Raw genomic sequence first — 20,564 nt, forward strand, 5'->3', positions numbered from 1 at the left:
TTGATCGCGCACTCTCGTGAGAATGATAAGTGACAAGAGACAAAAGCGACGTAAGGCCTTCCGTAGCCACACCCTATCACATCTCAATTGTGTGCTGCAGCCTCAAATAGTGATTCGCTGGCTCCCCTGTCTAAGATCAGATCATATTGAGGACACGGACGCAACCTGCATATAAAATGCCTGTGCACTACTAGGCGTAGTTGTTCTCGCGATTTCGCAGCTGCTGTAATTGCCGGATCTCATCATGCATCTGGCCGTATGGGGCTATGTCCGATATGCCTTGTGGAGGTGTGTTGTATTCGGTTAGAGAGCTCTGATATACATAGTAACTGTAATCTCTCAATATTTGCTGTGGCTTGTCTCAAGGCCAATGATTGATAGGCTCGGTTGTTCATCCGCTCAATCCTCCGCCCGGCATGTATGTTGTGTGCTTTCTTTTTATGACAGCTAATCCGTTAACTAGAATCTATCATATTTACCTGTTCGAAACGTGCCTCTATCATTTTTTGTTACGAACAGGGGCTCGAGCGTTTTGGAGAATCATGTAATCGATTGCCTTACCTGCTTACCGACTTAACAACAACAACAAATACGACTCCATAGAGTAAACAAAGTCTGTTCCTCATGAAGGCATCTTGTGCAGTAAACTCTCAATAACCGAACCTGATGTGGTGTAGTGGTCAAGCATTCCAAGGTATCACACGGTGACGCCCACTATGCAGAACCGTGCCCGAAAGGGGGAGGAAACCCAGGTTCGAATCCTGGCATTAGGATCTCTTTTTGACTTTATTCCTTGATGTCCAGTCTGTTTCTTTGGCTGGCCTTGAGGATGTGCGTGGTTGTCTTTAATAAGCAAAACCTTGTCACTATGTAGGTTACAACAGCAAAGCTTAAGAAACCACATACAAGAAAGAAAATGATGTAAAAATAACAGCACTGACTCAGAATGTATTCAAATAAAACTGAGCACGTCAAGTCTAAAGTGATATGAAGCTATTTGGCATATGTTCCTCGATCGAGAATTATAGCGCTGTGTATATGGTATAAAGAGTGTCGGTTGTCATTGGATGGTTCTCAGCCTGCCAGGAAACCAACAACCTCCGGTGAACATGCCCTCAGCCAAGACAATCACACATATGCTATGGGAGAATGCATTCAGAAACAAAAAAAGATGGTCCATGTTGAACATCCGTATAAGTCGAACAAGCCCCACTTTTCCCGGGCGGTGACCCGCTGGCCGCCGGCCGGGCGAAGGTTTCTGTCTCCACCCACTTAACCCCTCCCCCACGTCAGTATTTGGAGCTTCAAGCTGATAAGGGCAGCCTCTATATTCTTATCTGAAGCTTCCCCTCCCTACCTTAGTTCTAACAACAAAACTTTCCTCAAGCTAGGTTTACTTAAGAGTTGTTCATCATGTCGCACTCTCACGACGGCGGTCACTCTCACTCTCACGACGGAGGCTTCAATGCTGTTGAGCATGGCCACTCCCATGAGATTCTCGATGGCCCAGGAAGCTTCCTGGGTCGAGAGATGCCAATCGTAGAAGGGCGAGAATGGTCCGAGAGAGCTTTCACTATTGGCATTGGAGGGTGAGGGTCTCTGACTCAATCGTATTGGCAAAGCTGACTTGATTAGTCCCGTCGGTTCCGGAAAGACTGCCCTCATGCTCGCCCTGTCCCTCGCTCTCCGAAAGGAATACTCCCTCGCTGCCGTGACGAACGACATCTTCACCCGCGAAGACGCAGAGTTCCTTACCCGAAACAAAGCCCTCCCGCCTCCTCGCATCCGTGCCATTGAGACCGGTGGTTGTCCCCACGCCGCTGTGCGTGAAGATATCTCACAGAACCTCGCTGCATTGGAGGACCTGCACCGCGAGTTCGACACTGATATTCTTCTGATTGAATCAGGAGGCGACAACCTCGCTGCGAATTATAGTCGTGAACTTGCCGATTTCATCATCTACGTTATCGATGTCAGCGGCGGTGACAAGATTCCTCGAAAGGGTGGTCCTGGTATCACGCAGAGTGATCTTTTGGTTGTGAACAAGACCGATCTGGCTGAGATTGTTGGTGCAGACCTTGGTGTCATGGAGAGAGATGCTCGAAAGATCCGAGAAGGTGGACCAACGGTCTTTGCGCAGGTGAAGAAGGATGTTGGCGTCGATCACATTATCAGACTCATCAAGAGCGCATGGAAGGCCAGTGGCGCAGAGGAAGAGAGACGAAGCAAGGGAGGTCCCAGACCAACAGAAGGTCTGGAGCAGCTGGAGTAAACGCTCACATATATATCAAAAGGGACACTGCTTGAAATAGTCATATAAGAGGAAAGGAAGAAACGCCAACTTTTAATTCTAAAGGTATACTGGGTGTCATGTCTATGCCTGGTCATCCATCATCATATCGCCATCAGCTTGCACTGCGCTGGGCTCGATCTCCAATAGGGGTCCCTCCACAGGAGCAGCATTTCGAGGCCACACCCGCTTGTAAAGACTGACGCCGATGGAGTCTTGAGGGTTGATACGTCCATCGAATGTTGCCTTGAAGTAACCATGTGTACCGAGAGGCTCCTTGACGAAACCGCTGCGGCCACGCTTGGTCCACAGAGGTAGAGCCTTGAACCACTCGACATCCTCTCGGTTGAAGAACATGTATCGGATAGTGACGATCTTCTTGTGAATATGGTAAGGATGGCCAGTGAGGATAATGCGTTTGGCGATGACGCGAGATGTGGATGGTGGTAGCGCGGTTCCTGTGCCGATGAGTGAAAGACCAATGTGAGGGCCATCCTCGTTCTCGTCCTTCTCAACCTCCTCGGCTGTGGTTCGCTTGAAGAACAGAACAGGCACAGCACCCCATGTTAGAGGACCCATGAAGGTCGCAATGGCTGACTGACCGGGGTGGAGGAACCGGCAGTACTTGTGAACATCATTTGGTGTTTGACCAGGCTGGGAGAAGAGAGGCTTGATAACCATTCGGCGAGGTCCACACTGGACAATGAGCTCCTCCTTAGCCTTGATAGACTTGGTGAAATCGGAGCTGAGGTTGAAAAGGTAGTTGACGGCCGTCTTCTTGTTCTCATGTCGTAGAAGAGAAAAGAGAGTGAGTGGCTTCTTGGGGTTGTAGGTCTTCTCCTGGATAGGAGAGATGCCCTTGACGTAGATGTGAACACGGGTACCAGGCTCAACACCACCGACCAGAGCCTCTCTTGTGGCTTGGGATTTTGAGGATTGATAATTTGGAACTTGAAGAAGACGTCTCCACTCCTCAGGCTCATGTGCGCGGTCCTCATCCTCCTGCCAGGTACTGGTTCGCAGACTCTTCAGACCACGATATCTGGCCAGACGCTCTCGGGCCAAGACATTAGGGTGCAACTCAATCTCATCGGGAAACTCCATATCGTCCTCAACCTCATTTCGCTTTCCAGCTCGATATTGCTCAAGCTGCTTAGCATCCTCCTCCTCATCCGGCTCAATCATCATCTCCGATTGAGGATATTCTGAGGGGGCACCCTCAGTAGCAGGTGCAGGTGCATAGCCCTCAAGACCATCCTCAGGACGGGCCTCCTCTCCAGCCTCATCCTTCATCTCAAAGTCCTCCATATCGGACTCTGAGTCAGAGACATCCTCCAGATACCAAGCTGACTGGTAGTTGGATGTACCCTTGGGAACCTTCTTCTTGATCTTTCTTGCCTCAGCCTCCTCATCTGAGAAATAGTGGTGATCATCCAGAAGAACACCCTTCTTCTCAGTGGCGTCAGTTGTCATGGCGTCATCAGCGTCGTCCATCATGACCTCCTCAGGAGCCAGCTCCACCAAGTCATCTCGATCCTCAGAAGGCTCCTCCAGAAGCTTGCCAGCCTCTTCGGGGTCAACGGTCATCTCCTCTCCCTTCTTCTTGACCTGTTTAGGCAGAGGAGCAGCCTCAATCTTCTCAATCTGGAAAGTTCCCCAGTCGCCAACCTGAAGAAGACGGTCTGCCTTGAGGCCCTTGCCGCGGACAACACCAGTGATAACTGTTGAATCGGACTCGGAGTAGGCGAATTTGATATCCTCCGCAAGCATCCAACTCCTCTCGTCTCTCCATCGGATGCCCTTTGGTGTTGTGCTGCACAGTGATCGCATGAGGTTGGCACAATCTTGTCGGTTCTCGATACTGTAAAGCTTCTCTTGCTCAGGGTGAAAATGTGTGATGAAAGATTTGAGAGAGACTAGAACACTTTGTCGCTGCTTCGCGGGCTCAACCTTGTCGAGACCTTCAACGATAGTAAAGAGGGTGGACATGCCCTGGCTCTCAACACTTCGCAAGATCAACTCTCCGAGTTCATCAACCTCAACGTTGGCGGACAGAACGACAATGACGAAGTCAGCAACACGGGCAGCGTCGAGACAGGCGTTCAGGTCTCGCTCGATAGGAATGTATTGTAATTTTTGCTTGAATCGGTCGACTGTGACTCGGTAGTTCCCACTCTCGGTGTTGTCCTCGATATCGACGCTGTTGTTCAGCTGCTTGATCGCAGCGTCAAGGTCGGTTCCAGCGCAAAGGGGAATAACGGCGACATGTCGAGGAGCGCCATCCTTTCCAGCGAAAACAGAGGTTTCCTTAACATGTTCCTTGTGCTTGTTCAATCGGGCCTGCTTGGCCTGGTTTCGTCGGTCGAATTTAGACATGACTTGTTGATGGGGAGTCTTTCTGTTGCCCTTTTCGTCGGCAACTCGGCCTGTGTTTGTGTCAGAATTGGAGAAATAACAAAATTTCGGGAGAGTCTTACCCTTTGCGCGGTCCCTCAACTCATGCTTAGAAGCAGCCCGTGACTTGAAGGCCTTGTGTGTAACCTTTGTGGTTGGCCTATGGGAATGAGCCACAGCGACGGGCATTTTGCTCTCGCCACCGGCTTTGAATCGAAATGGTAACGAAGCCAGATTGAGGGACAGAAGTATCGAATTGAGATTTCTGTACAAATTGTAGGCAAAATGATGGCAATATCGTCGATATTCTTAGGCGGTGATGGCGGGGTTAAATCCAAAATAATTTTTGTGCCTATCGATAGTGGCGTATTAGTGGATGACATAAAGAACCCTGATTGTTAGATGGATGCTGAGTCTCGACGAGCAGACTTATTAGGGATTGATCTCACCATTCTATATGGCGAAGCTGAAGGAATAATTTTTTCTCAAATATCTTATATCCGATCACTACAAGTCTAAATATCTTATGTCGATGACATTTCAAGTCAATGAGCATAACTTTGCATCCATTGAACCAAATACTCGGAGGACCGTTTATTCTGTCAACCAAGAGTGGAGCATCGCATCCAATAGACTCATCACGATAAGCGGTGAATTTTTTTGTCGATAAGGAAAGTTGTATGCCAATCCATCTGCCATCCAATTCAAAGTTGCCTTTCTTCCAGTTGAGCGCGTTGACAATACGAAAATATGGAGGTCGACACAGTTGATGCGCCCACTTCAAAGGTGCGCGACAATGGCGCACTCGCCGTTCAAGGCGCCAGAACAGAACTCGTTCCTCGTCAGGAGCGAGAACGTGCTCGCCGAATCCGAGAAGCAAACAAAGCCTACGGTCGAGGGAAGAAGGTCAACATCAAGGCCATCAAGGACAAGAAGCTTCGAAGCAACATGAAGCGCCTTGAGGGCAAGTACCAGGATGCTGCGCTGAAAGCCAAAGATGCCGAGATCTTGCTCGAGAACACATCTGGCTTTCTCGAAGCTGAGGACGAGCTCGAACGAACATACAAAGTCCGACAAGACGATATTACTTCGGATATTGCCGTGGGGACTGCGCAAAAGCGATTCGAGCTCAAGCTGGACGATCTGGGGCCATATCACTTCGATTACTCGAGGAATGGGCGGGACCTGTTGCTCGGTGGTCGAAAGGGTCATGTTGCGACGATGGACTGGCGAGAGGGTAAGCTTGGTTGCGAATTGCAGCTGGGTGAGACCGTAAGGGATATCAAGTGGTTGCACAACAACCAGTACTTTGCTGTTGCGCAGAAGAAGTACGTTTATATCTACGATCACAATGGCGTCGAACTGCACACTTTGAGGAAGCACCAGGAGGTGTCTCATATGGAGTTTTTGCCATACCACTACCTATTAGCAACAATCGTGAGTTTCACCTTTCCCACTTACTACATGCACAACTAATAGCGTCAGGGCTCTGTCGGTTTCCTTAAATACCAGGACACGTCAACAGGTCAATTAGTCGCCGAAATTCCCACCCGATTAGGCCAACCATGTTCCCTCAAGCAGAACCCCTGGAACGCTATTCTACATGTCGGCCACCAGAACGGAACAGTCACACTATGGTCGCCCAACACCCAAGATCCTCTTGTTAAACTGTTAGCGCATCGGGGACCCGTACGAGACTTGGCCATCGACCGTGAAGGTCGATACATGGTGTCAGCTGGTCAGGATCAGAAGATGGCAGTCTGGGATCTGAGAATGTTCCGAGAGGTTAACAACTACTTCACACGCCAGCCTGTATCTTCACTGGCGATTTCAGATACTGGCTTGACAGCTGTTGGATGGGGTACTCAGACGACAATCTGGAAGGGTCTTTTCGACAAGAATGCCCCTGTTCAAGAAAAGGTCCAAAGCCCTTATATGGCCTGGGGTGGTGAGGGCAAGCGTATTGAGCGCGTGCGCTGGTGCCCCTTCGAAGATGTTCTCGGCCTCGGTCACGATTCAGGCTTTTCTTCCATCATCGTCCCTGGCGCTGGTGAGGCCAACTACGACGCACTGGAGGTCAACCCCTTCGAGACTGCCAAGCAACGACAGGAGTCCGAAGTGAAGGGTCTGTTGAACAAGCTTCAGCCCGATATGATCGCCCTCGACCCCAACTACATAGGAAACTTGGATTTGCGATCCGACAAGCAGCGCCGCGCAGAGAAGGACCTCGATACACCAGCCACAGATATCGCCGAGGAGATCCGCAAGCGAGCAAGAGGCAAGAACGGCGCGCTCAAGAAGTATTTGCGCAAGCAACGAAAGAAGAACATTATCGACGACAAGAGATTGCAGGTGGACGAGATCTGGAAGGAGCAGCAGGCCAAGAAGGACAAGAAGCAGATCGAGGCGGAAGCGGATCTGGGCCCGGCGTTGGCGAGGTTTGCGAAAAAGGAGTAATAGACTTGAATGTGCAAATGCGAATAATACCCTTTATCACACAGAAAGCATGCTTCTTTTTGAGTGAAAAATGCGGGTCTATCTATCAAATTCCCATGTGAATGTCTATTTTGCAGTACTTTTACATATCCGACCCAATTCGTAATCCCGTGCGTGTCTTCGTGTATCGCCAAAATCCTCTCATTCTTTTCGAGCCTTCGCCATTTACAGCAGCTTGAGCCCACCAGTGACCTGGTCAACAAGGCTTCTGGGCGCAGGTCCAACGCCCAGGACTGTCATGCTGCCCGCCTCAATCTGTGTTCGGCCAGCATCCTGGATAACCTCAGCTGTGATACCCAGAGACCGGGCCTTGCGTCGAAGCTCGAGCATTTCGTCCTGGCTCTTGACTTGCACGGCGATCTTGGCCTGGCCGAGACGTTCCCAGCGCTTGAGGATCTTGGATAGGGGAGAGTCGGCGGGGGCGCGGGAGAGGGCCTTGTAGCATGCGAGGGTAGCGTGGGAGCATTGAGCAGCGATTTTGCCTACAGCACATACTGTCAGCACTGCATAGACAATTTCAAGAGTGATTGTGTTAACGTACCCTTTGTCATGCCCAGATCTGTTCGCACAACAAGAACAAGCTTGCACTCCTCTCCATTGTCCTTCAGAACAGGCTCCTTCTCCTTCTCAACATTCTTCAGACCCTGCCTCTTATCGGCGTCGGCGCCATTGGCCCAGTTGGGAGCATGATCGAGAACAGTGTCATCCTCGTCGAAATCGCTCTCGTCACTCTCGACAGGGTCGTGTAGGTTGCGCCGGCGCTCCTCAAACAGAGAGGGTGGGATGAGGTAGCCTCGGATAGTGTAGATACCGAAAGCGTAACCGGTGAGGAGGGCTACGACGGCCGTGGAGATGATTACTCCTGTTTGTTCGCCTGGGTTCATCGCCATGGTTGGGGATGAGGAGGAGGATTTGAGGTTGTGATGCTGTTTTTGGTGGTTTTGGTGATGGATCCAAGTGCTGTAGGTTGACGTTGGTTACATCACGTGGGGCAGCAGCGAATTATCCATGAAAATCGATTTCATGGACGTTTCAAAGCCCGACCAAGATCATGTTTTCAGCGTGTTTCATTGCTCGACTTTCTTATCTTTCGTTTCAATTCCAAAGCATTCGTTAAATCGATAATTGCCGTGATACAACGCTCCTGGTGCAGCCGTCTTTAACTCTGCCTTAATAGCAGTTAACCCTGCGCAGGCAACTATCTGGTTCTGGTCCCGTCTTGTTATACACTATTCGCATGAGAATCGCCTCATTGCGACTTAAAACGCTCAAAATAACATCAATTATATCCTGAAACTCCTCACATTACCAGCACACCTCGTTGAATATACCCCGACTCGTCGACCAAGGGGTGACATCCAAACATCTTGGAAAAGTCGTTCAGACAGGCGCTTCGGGCCTCCATATGACCCTTCTTCATACTGATTCCAACCTTAGGAACAAAGTTGACATACTTCTCATGTCCGTTGATGAGAAGAGGCCCTTCGCCCGTGAGAAGTCCATGGACATAGTTCATGGCAAGATCCTCGCAGTTGAAGCCCTCGTCGACATAGTCTCTGATTTGTGTCATGATCGTGTCGTTGGAAGAGTAGTAGTCGAGGAACGACACATGTGAGAAAGCCAGATTGGTCAGCACCATGTTATACTCGTCCTCTCCCCATCTGCTGGAGCAGAACGTGTACTTGTGGTATCCAAACGTATCGATAGGCGTGCATCGAGCGAGAGCACCGACCATTCGATTCCTGCCAAACTTGCGCCATGTCTGAAAGACGAACTCGAGGTCGTTCGGGTGATAGTAGACATCATCGTCTGAGAGCAGAATCGCTTGTGTCTTGTAGTCGGGATCGGGCCAGAGCTTTTCGTTGAGGCTGTTGCGCTTCGACTTTCGGAATCGGACTGGGACTCCGTGTTTTGAAACGTAGTCATCCGGGGGATAGTTTTCGAGATCGTTCCAGACGACGACTATTTCGAGGAGTGAGGGGACTTCCTCGCTCAGGATAATGTCAAGCGTTTCTTGGAGTTCCTTCGGCCGACGATACGTTTGCATAGCAATTCTGGGACATGACCATTGTTAGCATTCTACCACTGAGACCGGGAAGAGGTTCAGAAGCGTACGTGAACTTATCGTCCATCAGATTCTCGTACTTCTTTTGTGAAGCTTCCCATATGTCTCTCGTTCCATTGATCCCCTTGCTCTGACATGTGGGATATCTCGAGATATGGCTGACAAGTTTTGGTATAAAGAAGCCCGCATTCGTCAACTTTGCCAAAACGATAATGAATGTGAGTGCAAGGAACACAGCAGATGTAATGGTCGCCGCTCTTCGAAATGCTCTCGATTTTACCACTTTTGGCGTACGAAGTTTCACCCACTCAATCTTTTCTGCCACCCTATTCCTTAGGGGCAGAGTCTTCTCCATGAAGGAGGAGTTTGGAGGCTTCAACATTGTTGCTTGGGGCAGAAGCCGGGAATGCTGTCCCATGTTACGTTTGGGTAGCCATATACCATTATATCAAGGGGAAACGTTGTTCTCAAGGGAGGGCACACGGGAGAGGCGCCTGGTATGTGTCGGCTGCGAATTATTGGGCAAGATAGCCCATTCAATTTGTTGGAATCTTGGTGTATGACTCGGAATCGAGTTATAAGTGCATGATGGCGGACTTGGCACGCTTGGGGAGAATGCGAGCTGAGATTAGAGGCGAGAAGGGGGAAGAAGCAAACATGGACAGAGGGGACATGGACAGACTGAGGCTAGAGAGGGCCGATATCATGAAGAACAGAAGCAAAATGGGCATTTCTTTGCTGGCATCGACTTAGACAAATACGTCCGCCCTTGCTTCAAACTTGCCCCCTTTGATGGCAGCCAAAAATCAAGTCTAAATCTAAGCCTAAGTCTAATTGTAGTAAAATATAGTGCAGCTCTTGGCAATCTCCCGCAAGGGAATGTAGACGCTACCAATGATAGTAAGGTGTTGTCGCACGTAGAGACATGTTTATTTAATCGCCGCCGTGCTTTCACGGTCTCTCAGCAAATCGGTCGACCCAATGCCACGTCTCACGGCTGTGGTTCGTCTCTCCAATATCTTCCGCTAGACCCGACGGGGAAAGGAGACGACGATCTTGATTGCGATTGTGCGAGGTTATCGCAACGACCATCGCGTGACTGTCTTACTCCAGATCTAAAATATCCGGAGTTTGGTTTAGTTTTAGTCTATTTAACTTTTATCGGACGATAAATTCAATAGTTTAGACTTCGAAAATGATGCCAAGTCCGTTGAACCTTGTCTCGTAGATCAAAGTCGGGTCCGATAATAACCCCTGTATTTCCATCGTTAGCGGCTGAGTGCCACTATCAAACCCTCCCCTGCATGTGCGTGCGTGCGTGCATCTGTGCTTGCGATCCTCCCGCACTTTGCCGACGTCAAACCCACGACCAGTCTAACATTACACAACATATGTTAAATCAACTGCTGATATCTTGGCATCATGACCCCAAATAAGGCCCTCATAGTCGGCATCTCGGGGTGCTCCTCCAGTGGGAAAACGACCCTTGCACGGCTACTGCGGGACATTTTCCCCAATACTTTCATTCTTCACGAGGATGACTTTTATAGACCTGAGAATGAGTATGATCAGACGATATTTTGGCATGAGCTATGTCTAACTTCTAGGTATAGGCTGCCCACCAAAAATGGTCTCTTAGATTGGGACTGCGCTGAGGCCCTTGACATCCCGGCCATGGCCGAGTCCCTCACTTATATCCGCCAACACGCCGCCTTTCCTGTAAGTCATACATCTTGAGTCATGATCTTTATGTCTGACTTTATCCTTTAGCCTACCCTTGACTCCAAAGAAGATAAAAACTCCGTGGGCAAGTGCCCCGTATCAGAAGCCAGCATCGCCGCTCAACGTGCCAAAGTCGATGCCGCTCTAGGCCCAGACCATCCCCTTCGTAAAACCCTCCGTCTATGTCTCCTTGATGGCTTTCTTCTCTACTCCCCTTCTATGGCTGCTATAAAGCCCAATCTGGACATCAAACTCTTCTTGCGCACAACGTACGAGAAGGCTAAGAAGAGAAGAGAAGCCAGAGACGGATACGTCACCCTGGAGGGCTTCTGGGCAGACCCTCCTGGTTATGTTGATAAGATCGTATGGCCTAACTATGTAGAAGAGCATGCTTGGATGTTTGAGGATGGCGATGTAGAGGGCAAGTTCAAGACAGATGTTTTGGATAAGGAGGGTATCAAGGTACAGAGTGATGTGAGTGCTGATGGAGATATTGAGAAAACGTTTGAGTGGACAGTAGCCACGATCTTGGAAGAACTTGGAAAGCAAGTATAGACGAGCTAGGGTATCTATCTAGTTATCTGCAAGCAATGTCTAGTCTTATCCTTCTTGATCTATCTCCAAGTGAGCTCCAGTATCCTCTCGCCTCAAAATTTCTTAAACTTTTTCTTCTCTGGAAGATCAGCTATCTCGTGATCTTCTGAAACGTCAACTGGTCTCTTTTTACTTGGACGGTCGTCCAACGTTTCATCGTCTGAGAACCCAATCAAATCCTCCTCCATGGAATCATAGCCCAAATCCACTTCCTTTGGACCGTCGACCGACATCTCATCCTCCGAGAAATCGATCAAATCTTCCTCTATGTGTCCATAAGCTGAACCCACTTCCTTTGGGTGGACGGCCAAATGCTTCGGTTTCTCGTTCTTCGGTGGTTCATTCAACGACTTCGTCTTGTTCTCTCTCTTTGGAGGAACGACCGGATCCTTGTCCTCCGGATTGTCGGTCAGGGTGCCTTCCATTGGATGATCGGTGGACTCCTTCTCTGGCGAAGTATCGGCCGAGACCTCGTCCTGTTTCTGTGCAATATCATCTCTCAGTGAGGCGCGTTCCTGATCCCCTTCCTACGAGGTGTCCATGGCATCTTGTTGCTGATCGGCTGCATTCATCGCTCCTGTCAAAAGTCGAATTGCCTTCTCCGCAGCTTTGGCCATAGCTTCAACTTTGTTGAGAGAACCTTCGACTTCTGCTACCAAACGCTCTCCAATTGTGAGTTCACAACTCCATAGAGGATCGGGCTCTTCGATCTCGGTTGTGGTGTATTTCACTTTTGTTGCAATAGCCAATTTGGAGAGTTGCTCTTTGGGATGCTGTACGTGTATGTCCTTCTCCATAACAAACTTCAGATAATCCATTACCTGAAATCTTTCAAGAACACGCGTGCACTCTTCAATCGACCCGGAGTCGACCCAGACGGCACCCAGAAGAGCTTCAAAAATATCTGAATAAAACTTTGGGGGCTGAAGGCGTGCGAGGAGTACCCAGGGATAGGGGCCATCACCACTGGGTACGTGCCCATCACCCCACAAAGCCGTGACAAGCTCCTGTCGCATGGACTCGAATCTCTCCTCAGTTTTTACCATGGCATTGGCCATTTCGGAAGAATTAAACCTCATGAACTTCCAAAGTGGAAGTGCAGTAGTTTTGGTCGTAAGCTTCCAAAGCGGAAGTGTAGTAGTTTCGGTTGTAGGCTTACCGTTGAGCTCAACTCGCTCAACTTCCAAGTCTTCTCGTTGGATAGAGTTGATTAGATTCACGAATCCAAGAAACTCTCCATTCACAATGGCCGTTTTGATCATATGAAGGCGACCAGTAGGAATTGGTGGATCGTGCTGAAACATTTTGGTGACAACGATATAATCCAGGACAGCGTCCCCCAGAAACTCGAGCTGCTCGTAGGATCTTTCCTGCATGGTTGTAGCATATGAAGCATGCGTGACTGCTTCGATCAGCAGAGACTTCTTCTTAAACGTATACTTGATCAGGTCTTCAAGAGGTTCAAGGATACTGGGAAGCTTAACGTCGCTAGGAGCTGCAGCAAAGAGAATGTCTCTAGCCACACCCTCTTGATGCCAATTGCACCTGTCACCCAAAAAGATCGAAATGCATTTAAGGGCCTTGGTCATCCCTCCGTCGTGGTAAGAGGCTCCGATAAGTGCCTCGACAACATCGGCCAAGGTCTTCGATCCTCGCGTTGGGGCGGGCCGAGAGGGGAGTATACCTTTGGGAATGTCATCAAGATAGCGTGGCCTCCATTTCAAAGCGGTGAAACTCTTCGAAAGAATGAACTTCGAGAGCCCTTTCTCAATACACACTCGTTGGAGACGTTCGTTGGATACGAGTCGATCTTTAAAATGGTTCAGAAGCCCTTCGGGCCAGGACGGGTCTGTGACAGTTAGTGTATCGACCTCTACAACAAAGGGGGCTACTTACGTTCAGAATAAGCCTGAGTGACGGTGCAAAACTTCAAAATCGAATCGCCCAGAAATTCAAGTCTCTGGTAGTCAACAGGCTCACAAGCACTAGGTGAGCTTATGGCCTCGAGCACCAACTGCAAATTCTCGATGCCAACTGGCTTCAGAAGGGTAGACGATAATTCGGAAGCAATAAGATGCACCTCTAGCTCATGTATGATGTGTGGAATGAACAGACCGCACTTGACGACTCGTCTTCCGACCTTATCAACACGGGCTTCAGAAATAGGAAGCACATATTCGTATGGCTTAGTGCTTGACTTAGGCTGAACATCTCCTCTTAAATCGTGAAGTAAATCGTTTCGGGTACCCCATTTTTCCAGAACCAGATACTCCTCATGCTCTTCTGCTGTCCCATATTCATAGAATGGGTGTTGCACATCGTCGATTTTAGGTTTTGATGGAATCGTGCGGACGTAGTGAAACGGCTTGTTCTTTTTATCCCGCACGAGAACCCTGTGCTTCTTGGCCTGTTCTTCCCCTGCCCCGCGGAAGGGATATGCAGCCATGGAATCCCGGGTGACGTTGGGGGGAGCGGAGATGGATGTACTCTCCAAGAACATCTTGATGACATGCTCGCGATCGTCGACATCCCAGCGGTGTTGAAAGTTCATCGCCAAGAGAGCCGAAGTTATATCTGGTTCGTTTGAAGATACCTCGTTGGGTATTTCGTCGACCGAACGGCATACAATGGACCAATTGGGGCCATTCCCAGGGTATAACGTGATGTTTCGAGGCAGGTCGATCAGAGCAGGTAAAATGATCCAAAATAGACAAGGTCGGGGAAATTCGTCATCAGTAAAATCGAACAAGTAGGCTTGCTTATCACAATCCGACTTCCAGCGTTGGGCGATCTGGACCCAAGGGTCGAATAGGGGCTCCGTTATCAGATCGATTTTCTCTTCCACCGTCTCTGACTTGGCATTGAGAGGGGCCAGGTTATCTGTGACCAGCCCAGCTTCGTACAAAGCGACGTAAGCCTGAAATGCGGCATCTCTGATGGCATTCCGCTCAGACTTCCATCCGCAAGCACTTTTGAACGTGCGAAGATTCAGCGGCAACCCTCCCGGCAAAGTGACTGTAGCTCTCAATATCGGCCCACCGTATGGAGTCTCTTCTTTATAAAAGACGTATTCAGGGAGCTGGTTGACATACTCCGAGCGAAAAACAACACGGCAAAAGCGATCCAAGTGTTGTCGAGCATTATGGAGGTCTAGCCGTGCTCCTGTGCTCTTCACGATATAGCAGGTAGAATCAATATCCTCAGCCCACGCCTGTTTATCCAATCGATCCAACTCTCGTTGGTCATCTTCATAACGTTCCTTCATGCCTATTTCCAGGTCTTCCCAGGCGCGGGAGTCTGCACCTGAGCTCATCAAGGCAATCATCTTGGACTCCTGCTTGCGAGCTCGTCCACGGCGTTGGATAAATGACTTGAGGGTAGCAATTTCGTCGAAGGACACAACTAGGTTGCATGCGGGAACATCAATGCCTTCTTCTAAGACACTGGTAGCCACCAGGAGATCGATAGCCCCTGATCTGAATTCCTCGAGTACATTGTCAGAGCCAATGGGGTACTCATAGACCTTCTGTTTCTGGAGTCCGTAGCTCGAAGACCCGACTATTGCACCGACTTTGTAACGGTCTTGGATAGGGGGGTAGTTGTTAAGAAGCTTGCAAAGCGTATGCACTGCAGTTCGTTCCTTGACAAAAATGATTCCAACTGCATCGTTCTTGGCCTCAAGAAGTTCATGGATCAGTCGGCTAGTTTTGTGTGACACAGTTTGCTCGGTTGGTGGTGAGTTATCAAAGACACCAATGTTGATTCGGCGCAAGTGTCCTGCAAGGTAGGTCCTGTCATCGTTAGACCATGCATCGGTGAAAGTACTAGGCTCGTCGATTCTGCCAAGGAAGTTCTTGATCATCTGTGAAATGTAATAGTCTGCTGCCCAGCTGCCAAGTTCGGCAAGGATTTCTCTGCTCTTGTTCCAGAGGCCCTTGATTTGCTGTTGTGAGAAGGTATCGTGCTTCATAATCACGTCCATCAACTTTTCCCGCTTCTTTTCATCATTAGCAACAAGAGCTTTTAACTTAAGAACCTCAGGATCCTTTGCAATATCCATATTCGAGTATTCTGATTGCAATTGTTGCATCAGTGGCGTACGGGGAGGGATCTTCGTAACCTCGTAGAGAGAGCGAACGAGGTAAGGCTTGTTGATATGCTTTAGCAGTTGCTCTCGATGAATGGTCGGAGTAACACAGATAGCGTCCATCGTATTCTCTAGTTTCTCAATCTCCTTGAGATCTGATGAGATGATGGGACTGGCAGTCAAGCCAAGTATGGCTGGTACTGGCATACCCGCGTTCTTGTGTCGATGGTAGAAGTTCATCATGATCTTCCGCCCAGGGTTGTTCTTAACGCAATTATGGACTGCCACTGGTTAACAAGAGTGATTGTAACGCGAACAGCCACTTACCTTCGTCAAATACTATTAAAGCGAGCATGTCCATTGTGACAAAGGCGTGGTCAAGAGCATCACGCAAGATGGAGAATGTAGATACTATTATGCGAGTGCCCTCGAGAATTTGTGGCCAAATACTTGGCGACCATGTATCGATGTTGAGCTGCCCCGTAAGCGATCTCATAGGCACCGATGGCATTTGTCCTTTGATGACATTATACTGTTGCTCAACGAGGCCAACGGTATTGCCCAAGAACCACACAAGCTTTACATAGGTAGTCAGTGGCCTGCTATTGGTTTGTTCATTGATCCACGAACCTTGTCAGGTGAACATCTCTCAAGTTCCGCTTGAATGCGAAGAACAGCGCTGCAGTGTTCAGTCAAGGTCTCACTCCCATAACACTCTGCTATGAACATACACTTGGGTCTTGCCACTGCCTGTATCCATCTTATGACTGTTAGATGATATGATTCGAAATGACGATACCTGCAGGTGCTTACCGCAACGATGATGTTCCTCTTCAGGCTCTGCTCCAGCATCTCTCGCTGGTAGGCACGAGGCTTGATGATGTCCGGAACTGGACGAACATCTCTGGACTTGGTTGAGTCCTTTTGTTTGCTGTTTTTGGCCTTGTGTGGGGGGAGAATGGTCACTGTTTCTTCGACCTCGATCATTGGTGATGGTGTCGAGGCGGTAGCAGGACTCTCCGACCGTGAGGAGTCTGGACTCCCGCTGTTGGGAGACTGCTCGTCATCTACTTCCATCATTTTCTTATCATGGGGGATTAGTGAATAGCAATTTAGAAGTCTTGGGCGAGCCAAGTGTCGGACTATTCTGGTACGCTTTGGTGAAGCTGTCTTCACGGAGGAGAGTGACTGGTGGAAAGCTAAAGAACGAAAGAAGGTTTGCGGGTAGTGGTTTGCTTTCAGCAGCATAAGAAGGGAAAGGAGAAAAGCTCTATCAATGAAGGGGAAGTATAAGGAAGAGAGATGGTGGGAGGCCCACCGAGAGATGTTGGTGTAGAGCACTGATTCACAGGCACTCACTCAAGAGCGTGGAGGGACCGGGAGGGACTGACTGCGCAGATTAGCAATTGTGCATCTGTCACTGCCGAGCTGAATCAGGCGATAATATCCTCCCCGTCACTTTGAAATTACTGCTAGAAAGTCACGTAGAAAAACAATTTTTACTTTCCTACATCATTACACACTTTTCCTCATATTTTAATATCTGTTTCCCTGATTAAACTGCCAGCAATTGGGCGTTCTAGTACTCGAGTGCTCTGAAGTCTGCCAATGCAGGGGTAAGATTAGCACTGTTCATTCTCAGTGCCCGCTGAACGGGCACCAAGAACACAATGTAATTGCAAGAAAGCCAAGACAAATAGGAATTCTTCTTCTGTTCAATATCCCTTTCAGACTCTTGGCTTTCAGTTTTGCTTTTACTGTGTTTTACATCCGTTTTGGTCTAAGCTGACCTTCTAGTGATCAACTGACGATATTCATCTTGAGTGGCCACAGGCTTTCATCGCAACTTAACTCTGGTCTGGACCTACAACTGCCAAACAAGAGACGCTTTTCTATGAACCATCAATATCTCAACTTTCTTTGTCACTCGTTACATATACCAAAGTCACAGATAGTCATGGATCTCCCAGTACGAGCCCCTTCCTCAGATCAAACCATGGAGCTATACGCAACCGGCTTCAATGCGTGGAACCAGCTCACATTCGACCCTTCGCCAGCGGACGAAGAGCCTGACGATATATTCACTCTCACAAAAGCATTGGCAGCCAGGTCTATTGGACGAATATGTTCCGAAATGAGCTATACTATGGGTAGGTATTTCGTTCTATAACGTGAGCAAGGACTCCTTTCTAACACTTTGAAGTTCAACAGGATTCAACTTGGGCCATCGCTGGATCATCCCCAGGCCAGCTTCTTCATCGTGGGGATATCCAAGGACTTCTATTCGACTCTCCAAGTGCTATTTCAGGGGATGGTAAGGTCTTGGCTGCTCAGGACTCGGACTGTTCACCCTCAAATCACGCCACTGTTCAATATTCGTCTTTGGCAGCATGGAAAGCTAACAAGAGTACCGATTCCTGGCCTTGCAAGGCTGCTGTCCGCCAGATAACAGCTTACGACGCTGGCTTCATTATTCTTCTCGAGGATGGGACCGTCCTGAGCTGTGGTGACCCACGATTCCGAGACTGCCTCGGCCGTGAAATTGACGAGTCCTGGTTGGCATTCATGTACAACTGTGGGAAGTCCATACTGATCGTGTCATTAGCCCTGCCAACGAACCTGGTGTCATACAAGATCTGAGTGATCTCGGCGAGCCTATCAAGAAGATTGCAGCAGCGGGCTACACAGCTGCAGCTTTGACAGAGAGTGGCGGATTGTATCTCTGGGGCATGGCAGCCCCTGGCTCACGAAGCCGACCCGACGTATTTCAAGATATCAGCGAGCTACCGAACTACTTCGAAGTTGATGGAGACAAAGACGTGCAGGATTTTGGGCTTGGAGAATCACATGCCATTGCTCTTACGGCTGATGGCTGCATCTACGTAATAGGGAACAACACCAATGGCCAAATTGGTCTTGGAAAAGATGCTCAAGACCCAGTTTCATCATGGACAAAAATAGATTTTACGCCTCCTGAGGGTAGGGCAGTTGTTGCCGTTCAGGCTGGCCCCAGATCGTCATTCATAGTCACAAAAAAGGTAAAGCAATCTCAAAGCTCATAATGAGCTGCTCTTCTATCAGAACCAGCTCTAGTGAGCCCAATGACCCTCTATTGTACAATGCTTCTCGTTGTGATCATTTGCATAAGGGCAATCATAGACTCGTCAGGTAATCCTCAATCTCTTGAGGGGTCAGCTTTCTGAAACGCGGTCCGACAGCCCCATCAACACCCTCAAGACCCAAAAGATGGTCTGCGGGAGCACCAACAATACCTGCAACATGTTAGCAAGACTCTCACTCTCGACTCTTGCTGGAAACTTACCAATTTCGATGCTGTCACCGTTCATCTCACCCTCGATGTTGTCCTTCAGGGTCAACAGCGCAATGTGGATAGCATCCTCAAGCTCGAGTTCCTCCGAGTATCGCTTTTCCAAGAATGTCTTGGCCTTTGTCGCACTCTTGCCAATGGCTGTAGCCTTCCATGGGTAGTAACTGCCAGAGGGATCGACCTGGTACAGCATGGGGCCGCCCTTGTGAATACCACCAGTCTTTCGGTTGACCTTCTTCTCTTCGCTCTCCTCAGTGGTCTTGCTCTCCTCCTCAGGCTCAATACCCTCATCCCAACCAGCAACCAACAGACTCACACCATAAGGTCGAACACCAGCGGATTGCGTGGCCTCCTGCATCACTCGGGCGACATCCTGCACCAATATTCTGGTAGGGGGGTACTCGTTGTAGATGCGCTTGTAGCCACTATGCGAAACCTTGCGTGCTCGGTCCACCAACACTCGATAATCAGGGCCCATGCCAGAGTACACCATGCCGATGTTGGGAGTGATGTCGCTGATCTTGGAGAGAGAGCTCTGGTCGGCCAGAGGGGATGATGACTTCTTCTCGGTGGCGAGAACGATACCGTTGGTGGCTTGTGCAGGTTAGCAGGAGCTCGTTCAAGATGCTGGGGGAGCGCGAACCTTTGATGCCAAGGGCAGTAATACCCTGGTTTACAGCATTGAGGGCATACTCTATTTCGTCAAGTTAGTTCCAAAGCTTGAAATGGTCATGAAACTCCAATACGCAAAGCATATCGAAGATACATCGGCAATTACGTACCAATCTGCACCAGCTTTCCGCTATAACTTTGTCAGTGATGATGCTCGCATATCAACAGTGTCGTCACCGAAACATACCTGGGGGAGAAGGTTGTGAGGGAGAAGGAGTATCGGTCCGCCATCGCTCAAGTTCCTGCTTTGATAGGATCGTTACGAAAGAAGTGCGTGTTGAATTATGGGCGGTTATAGATTCGTGGGGTTGACGAGGAGATATCAAGCAAGGCTGCAACTGGAGCTCTGGTGTATGGCCAAAGCAGCTGTAGCCTCTAGGCAGGTCCAGCTGCGCGTCGAGCTCAACCGCTGGGAGCTCAATGCGGGGTAACAGATTATCCGATCGCCGGTCTACGGAGTCAAGTTGCCAGATCTTAGACTTCATATCGTGCCATTCATCAAAGCTGCTTATTAAACTTTCAGTCAAGGAAATATTCATATACAAGCAATTCTCAAACTTCTAGTTAAAATCTCTCAACTCTTCCATCCGTTCCCTCTGTCAATCCTGCAATCAAGATTGAATCCTCACCTCGATATTCTCGGGATCATACTTTTCCCGAACCGCGCCAAGTTCCAGACTCCACACACAAAGCAGCCTTCTTCGTGCGAGCTTGGTATCGGCTACTTCGGCTTCCTTCCTCCATCTTCTCTCGCAAGAAAAGGAGGCTGAGCTGGCCTCTCCATACCTTACCTGGGGTGACTTAACTCCTCGTTACAATCTTGGCGAGCGGCCAGGTGTTCCCCCGCTCTCCTACTGCTCCTCTTGATATTCGAGCTTCGCAAAAACATGTAGGTTGCGCCTGAAACGTCTCCACG

General features: G+C 49.2%; 10 protein-coding genes across 10 annotated transcripts; 4 read left to right on the forward strand and 6 right to left on the reverse strand.

Moving 5' to 3' along the window:
- Positions 1-1,413: 1,413 nt before the first annotated feature.
- FSUBG_4310 (urease accessory protein) lies at positions 1,414-2,272 on the forward strand (the record flags this gene model as incomplete). The annotated part of the gene is made up of 2 exons (XM_036682286.1): positions 1,414-1,589; positions 1,636-2,272. 2 exons carry the CDS (start codon positions 1,414-1,416, stop codon positions 2,270-2,272), a joined length of 813 nt encoding a protein of 270 aa, XP_036540130.1.
- A 102-nt stretch (positions 2,273-2,374) lies between these two features.
- FSUBG_4311 (ribosome biogenesis tsr1 like) lies at positions 2,375-4,873 on the reverse strand (the record flags this gene model as incomplete). Its single annotated transcript, XM_036682287.1, has 2 exons — positions 2,375-4,716; positions 4,768-4,873. The coding sequence occupies 2 exons, from the start codon at positions 4,871-4,873 to the stop codon at positions 2,375-2,377; spliced, it is 2,448 nt and encodes an 815-aa protein (XP_036540131.1).
- A 561-nt stretch (positions 4,874-5,434) lies between these two features.
- FSUBG_4312 (small nucleolar ribonucleoprotein complex subunit) lies at positions 5,435-7,141 on the forward strand (the record flags this gene model as incomplete). The annotated part of the gene is made up of 2 exons (XM_036682288.1): positions 5,435-6,121; positions 6,164-7,141. 2 exons carry the CDS (start codon positions 5,435-5,437, stop codon positions 7,139-7,141), a joined length of 1,665 nt encoding a protein of 554 aa, XP_036540132.1.
- Positions 7,142-7,345: 204 nt separating this feature from the next.
- On the reverse strand, positions 7,346-8,070 carry FSUBG_4313 (PTH2 family peptidyl-tRNA hydrolase; the record flags this gene model as incomplete). The annotated part of the gene is made up of 2 exons (XM_036682289.1): positions 7,346-7,674; positions 7,722-8,070. The coding sequence occupies 2 exons, from the start codon at positions 8,068-8,070 to the stop codon at positions 7,346-7,348; spliced, it is 678 nt and encodes a 225-aa protein (XP_036540133.1).
- A 410-nt stretch (positions 8,071-8,480) lies between these two features.
- Positions 8,481-9,627, reverse strand: FSUBG_4314 (exostosin-like 3; the record flags this gene model as incomplete). The annotated part of the gene is made up of 2 exons (XM_036682290.1): positions 8,481-9,234; positions 9,296-9,627. The coding sequence occupies 2 exons, from the start codon at positions 9,625-9,627 to the stop codon at positions 8,481-8,483; spliced, it is 1,086 nt and encodes a 361-aa protein (XP_036540134.1).
- A 1,040-nt stretch (positions 9,628-10,667) lies between these two features.
- On the forward strand, positions 10,668-11,522 carry FSUBG_4315 (uridine kinase udk; the record flags this gene model as incomplete). Its single annotated transcript, XM_036682291.1, has 3 exons — positions 10,668-10,807; positions 10,859-10,964; positions 11,016-11,522. The coding sequence occupies 3 exons, from the start codon at positions 10,668-10,670 to the stop codon at positions 11,520-11,522; spliced, it is 753 nt and encodes a 250-aa protein (XP_036540135.1).
- Positions 11,523-11,614: 92 nt separating this feature from the next.
- FSUBG_4316 (uncharacterized protein) lies at positions 11,615-11,986 on the reverse strand (the record flags this gene model as incomplete). Its single annotated transcript, XM_036682292.1, has 1 exon — positions 11,615-11,986. One exon carries the CDS (start codon positions 11,984-11,986, stop codon positions 11,615-11,617), a length of 372 nt encoding a protein of 123 aa, XP_036540136.1.
- A 102-nt stretch (positions 11,987-12,088) lies between these two features.
- On the reverse strand, positions 12,089-16,728 carry FSUBG_4317 (Dicer 2; the record flags this gene model as incomplete). Its single annotated transcript, XM_036682293.1, has 6 exons — positions 12,089-13,410; positions 13,458-15,929; positions 15,976-16,225; positions 16,279-16,327; positions 16,380-16,408; positions 16,462-16,728. The coding sequence occupies 6 exons, from the start codon at positions 16,726-16,728 to the stop codon at positions 12,089-12,091; spliced, it is 4,389 nt and encodes a 1,462-aa protein (XP_036540137.1).
- An 877-nt stretch (positions 16,729-17,605) lies between these two features.
- FSUBG_4318 (e3 ubiquitin ligase HERC6) lies at positions 17,606-18,741 on the forward strand (the record flags this gene model as incomplete). Its single annotated transcript, XM_036682294.1, has 4 exons — positions 17,606-17,798; positions 17,852-18,203; positions 18,254-18,686; positions 18,736-18,741. The coding sequence occupies 4 exons, from the start codon at positions 17,606-17,608 to the stop codon at positions 18,739-18,741; spliced, it is 984 nt and encodes a 327-aa protein (XP_036540138.1).
- A 60-nt stretch (positions 18,742-18,801) lies between these two features.
- Positions 18,802-19,879, reverse strand: FSUBG_4319 (20S proteasome subunit Y7; the record flags this gene model as incomplete). Its single annotated transcript, XM_036682295.1, has 5 exons — positions 18,802-18,920; positions 18,971-19,570; positions 19,620-19,670; positions 19,759-19,778; positions 19,836-19,879. The coding sequence occupies 5 exons, from the start codon at positions 19,877-19,879 to the stop codon at positions 18,802-18,804; spliced, it is 834 nt and encodes a 277-aa protein (XP_036540139.1).
- Between the last annotated feature and the right edge of the window lie 685 nt (positions 19,880-20,564).

Source organism: Fusarium subglutinans (assembly GCF_013396075.1).
Source record: "Fusarium subglutinans strain NRRL 66333 chromosome Unknown NRRL66333_c0000039, whole genome shotgun sequence".
NCBI lineage: Eukaryota > Fungi > Ascomycota > Sordariomycetes > Hypocreales > Nectriaceae > Fusarium > Fusarium subglutinans.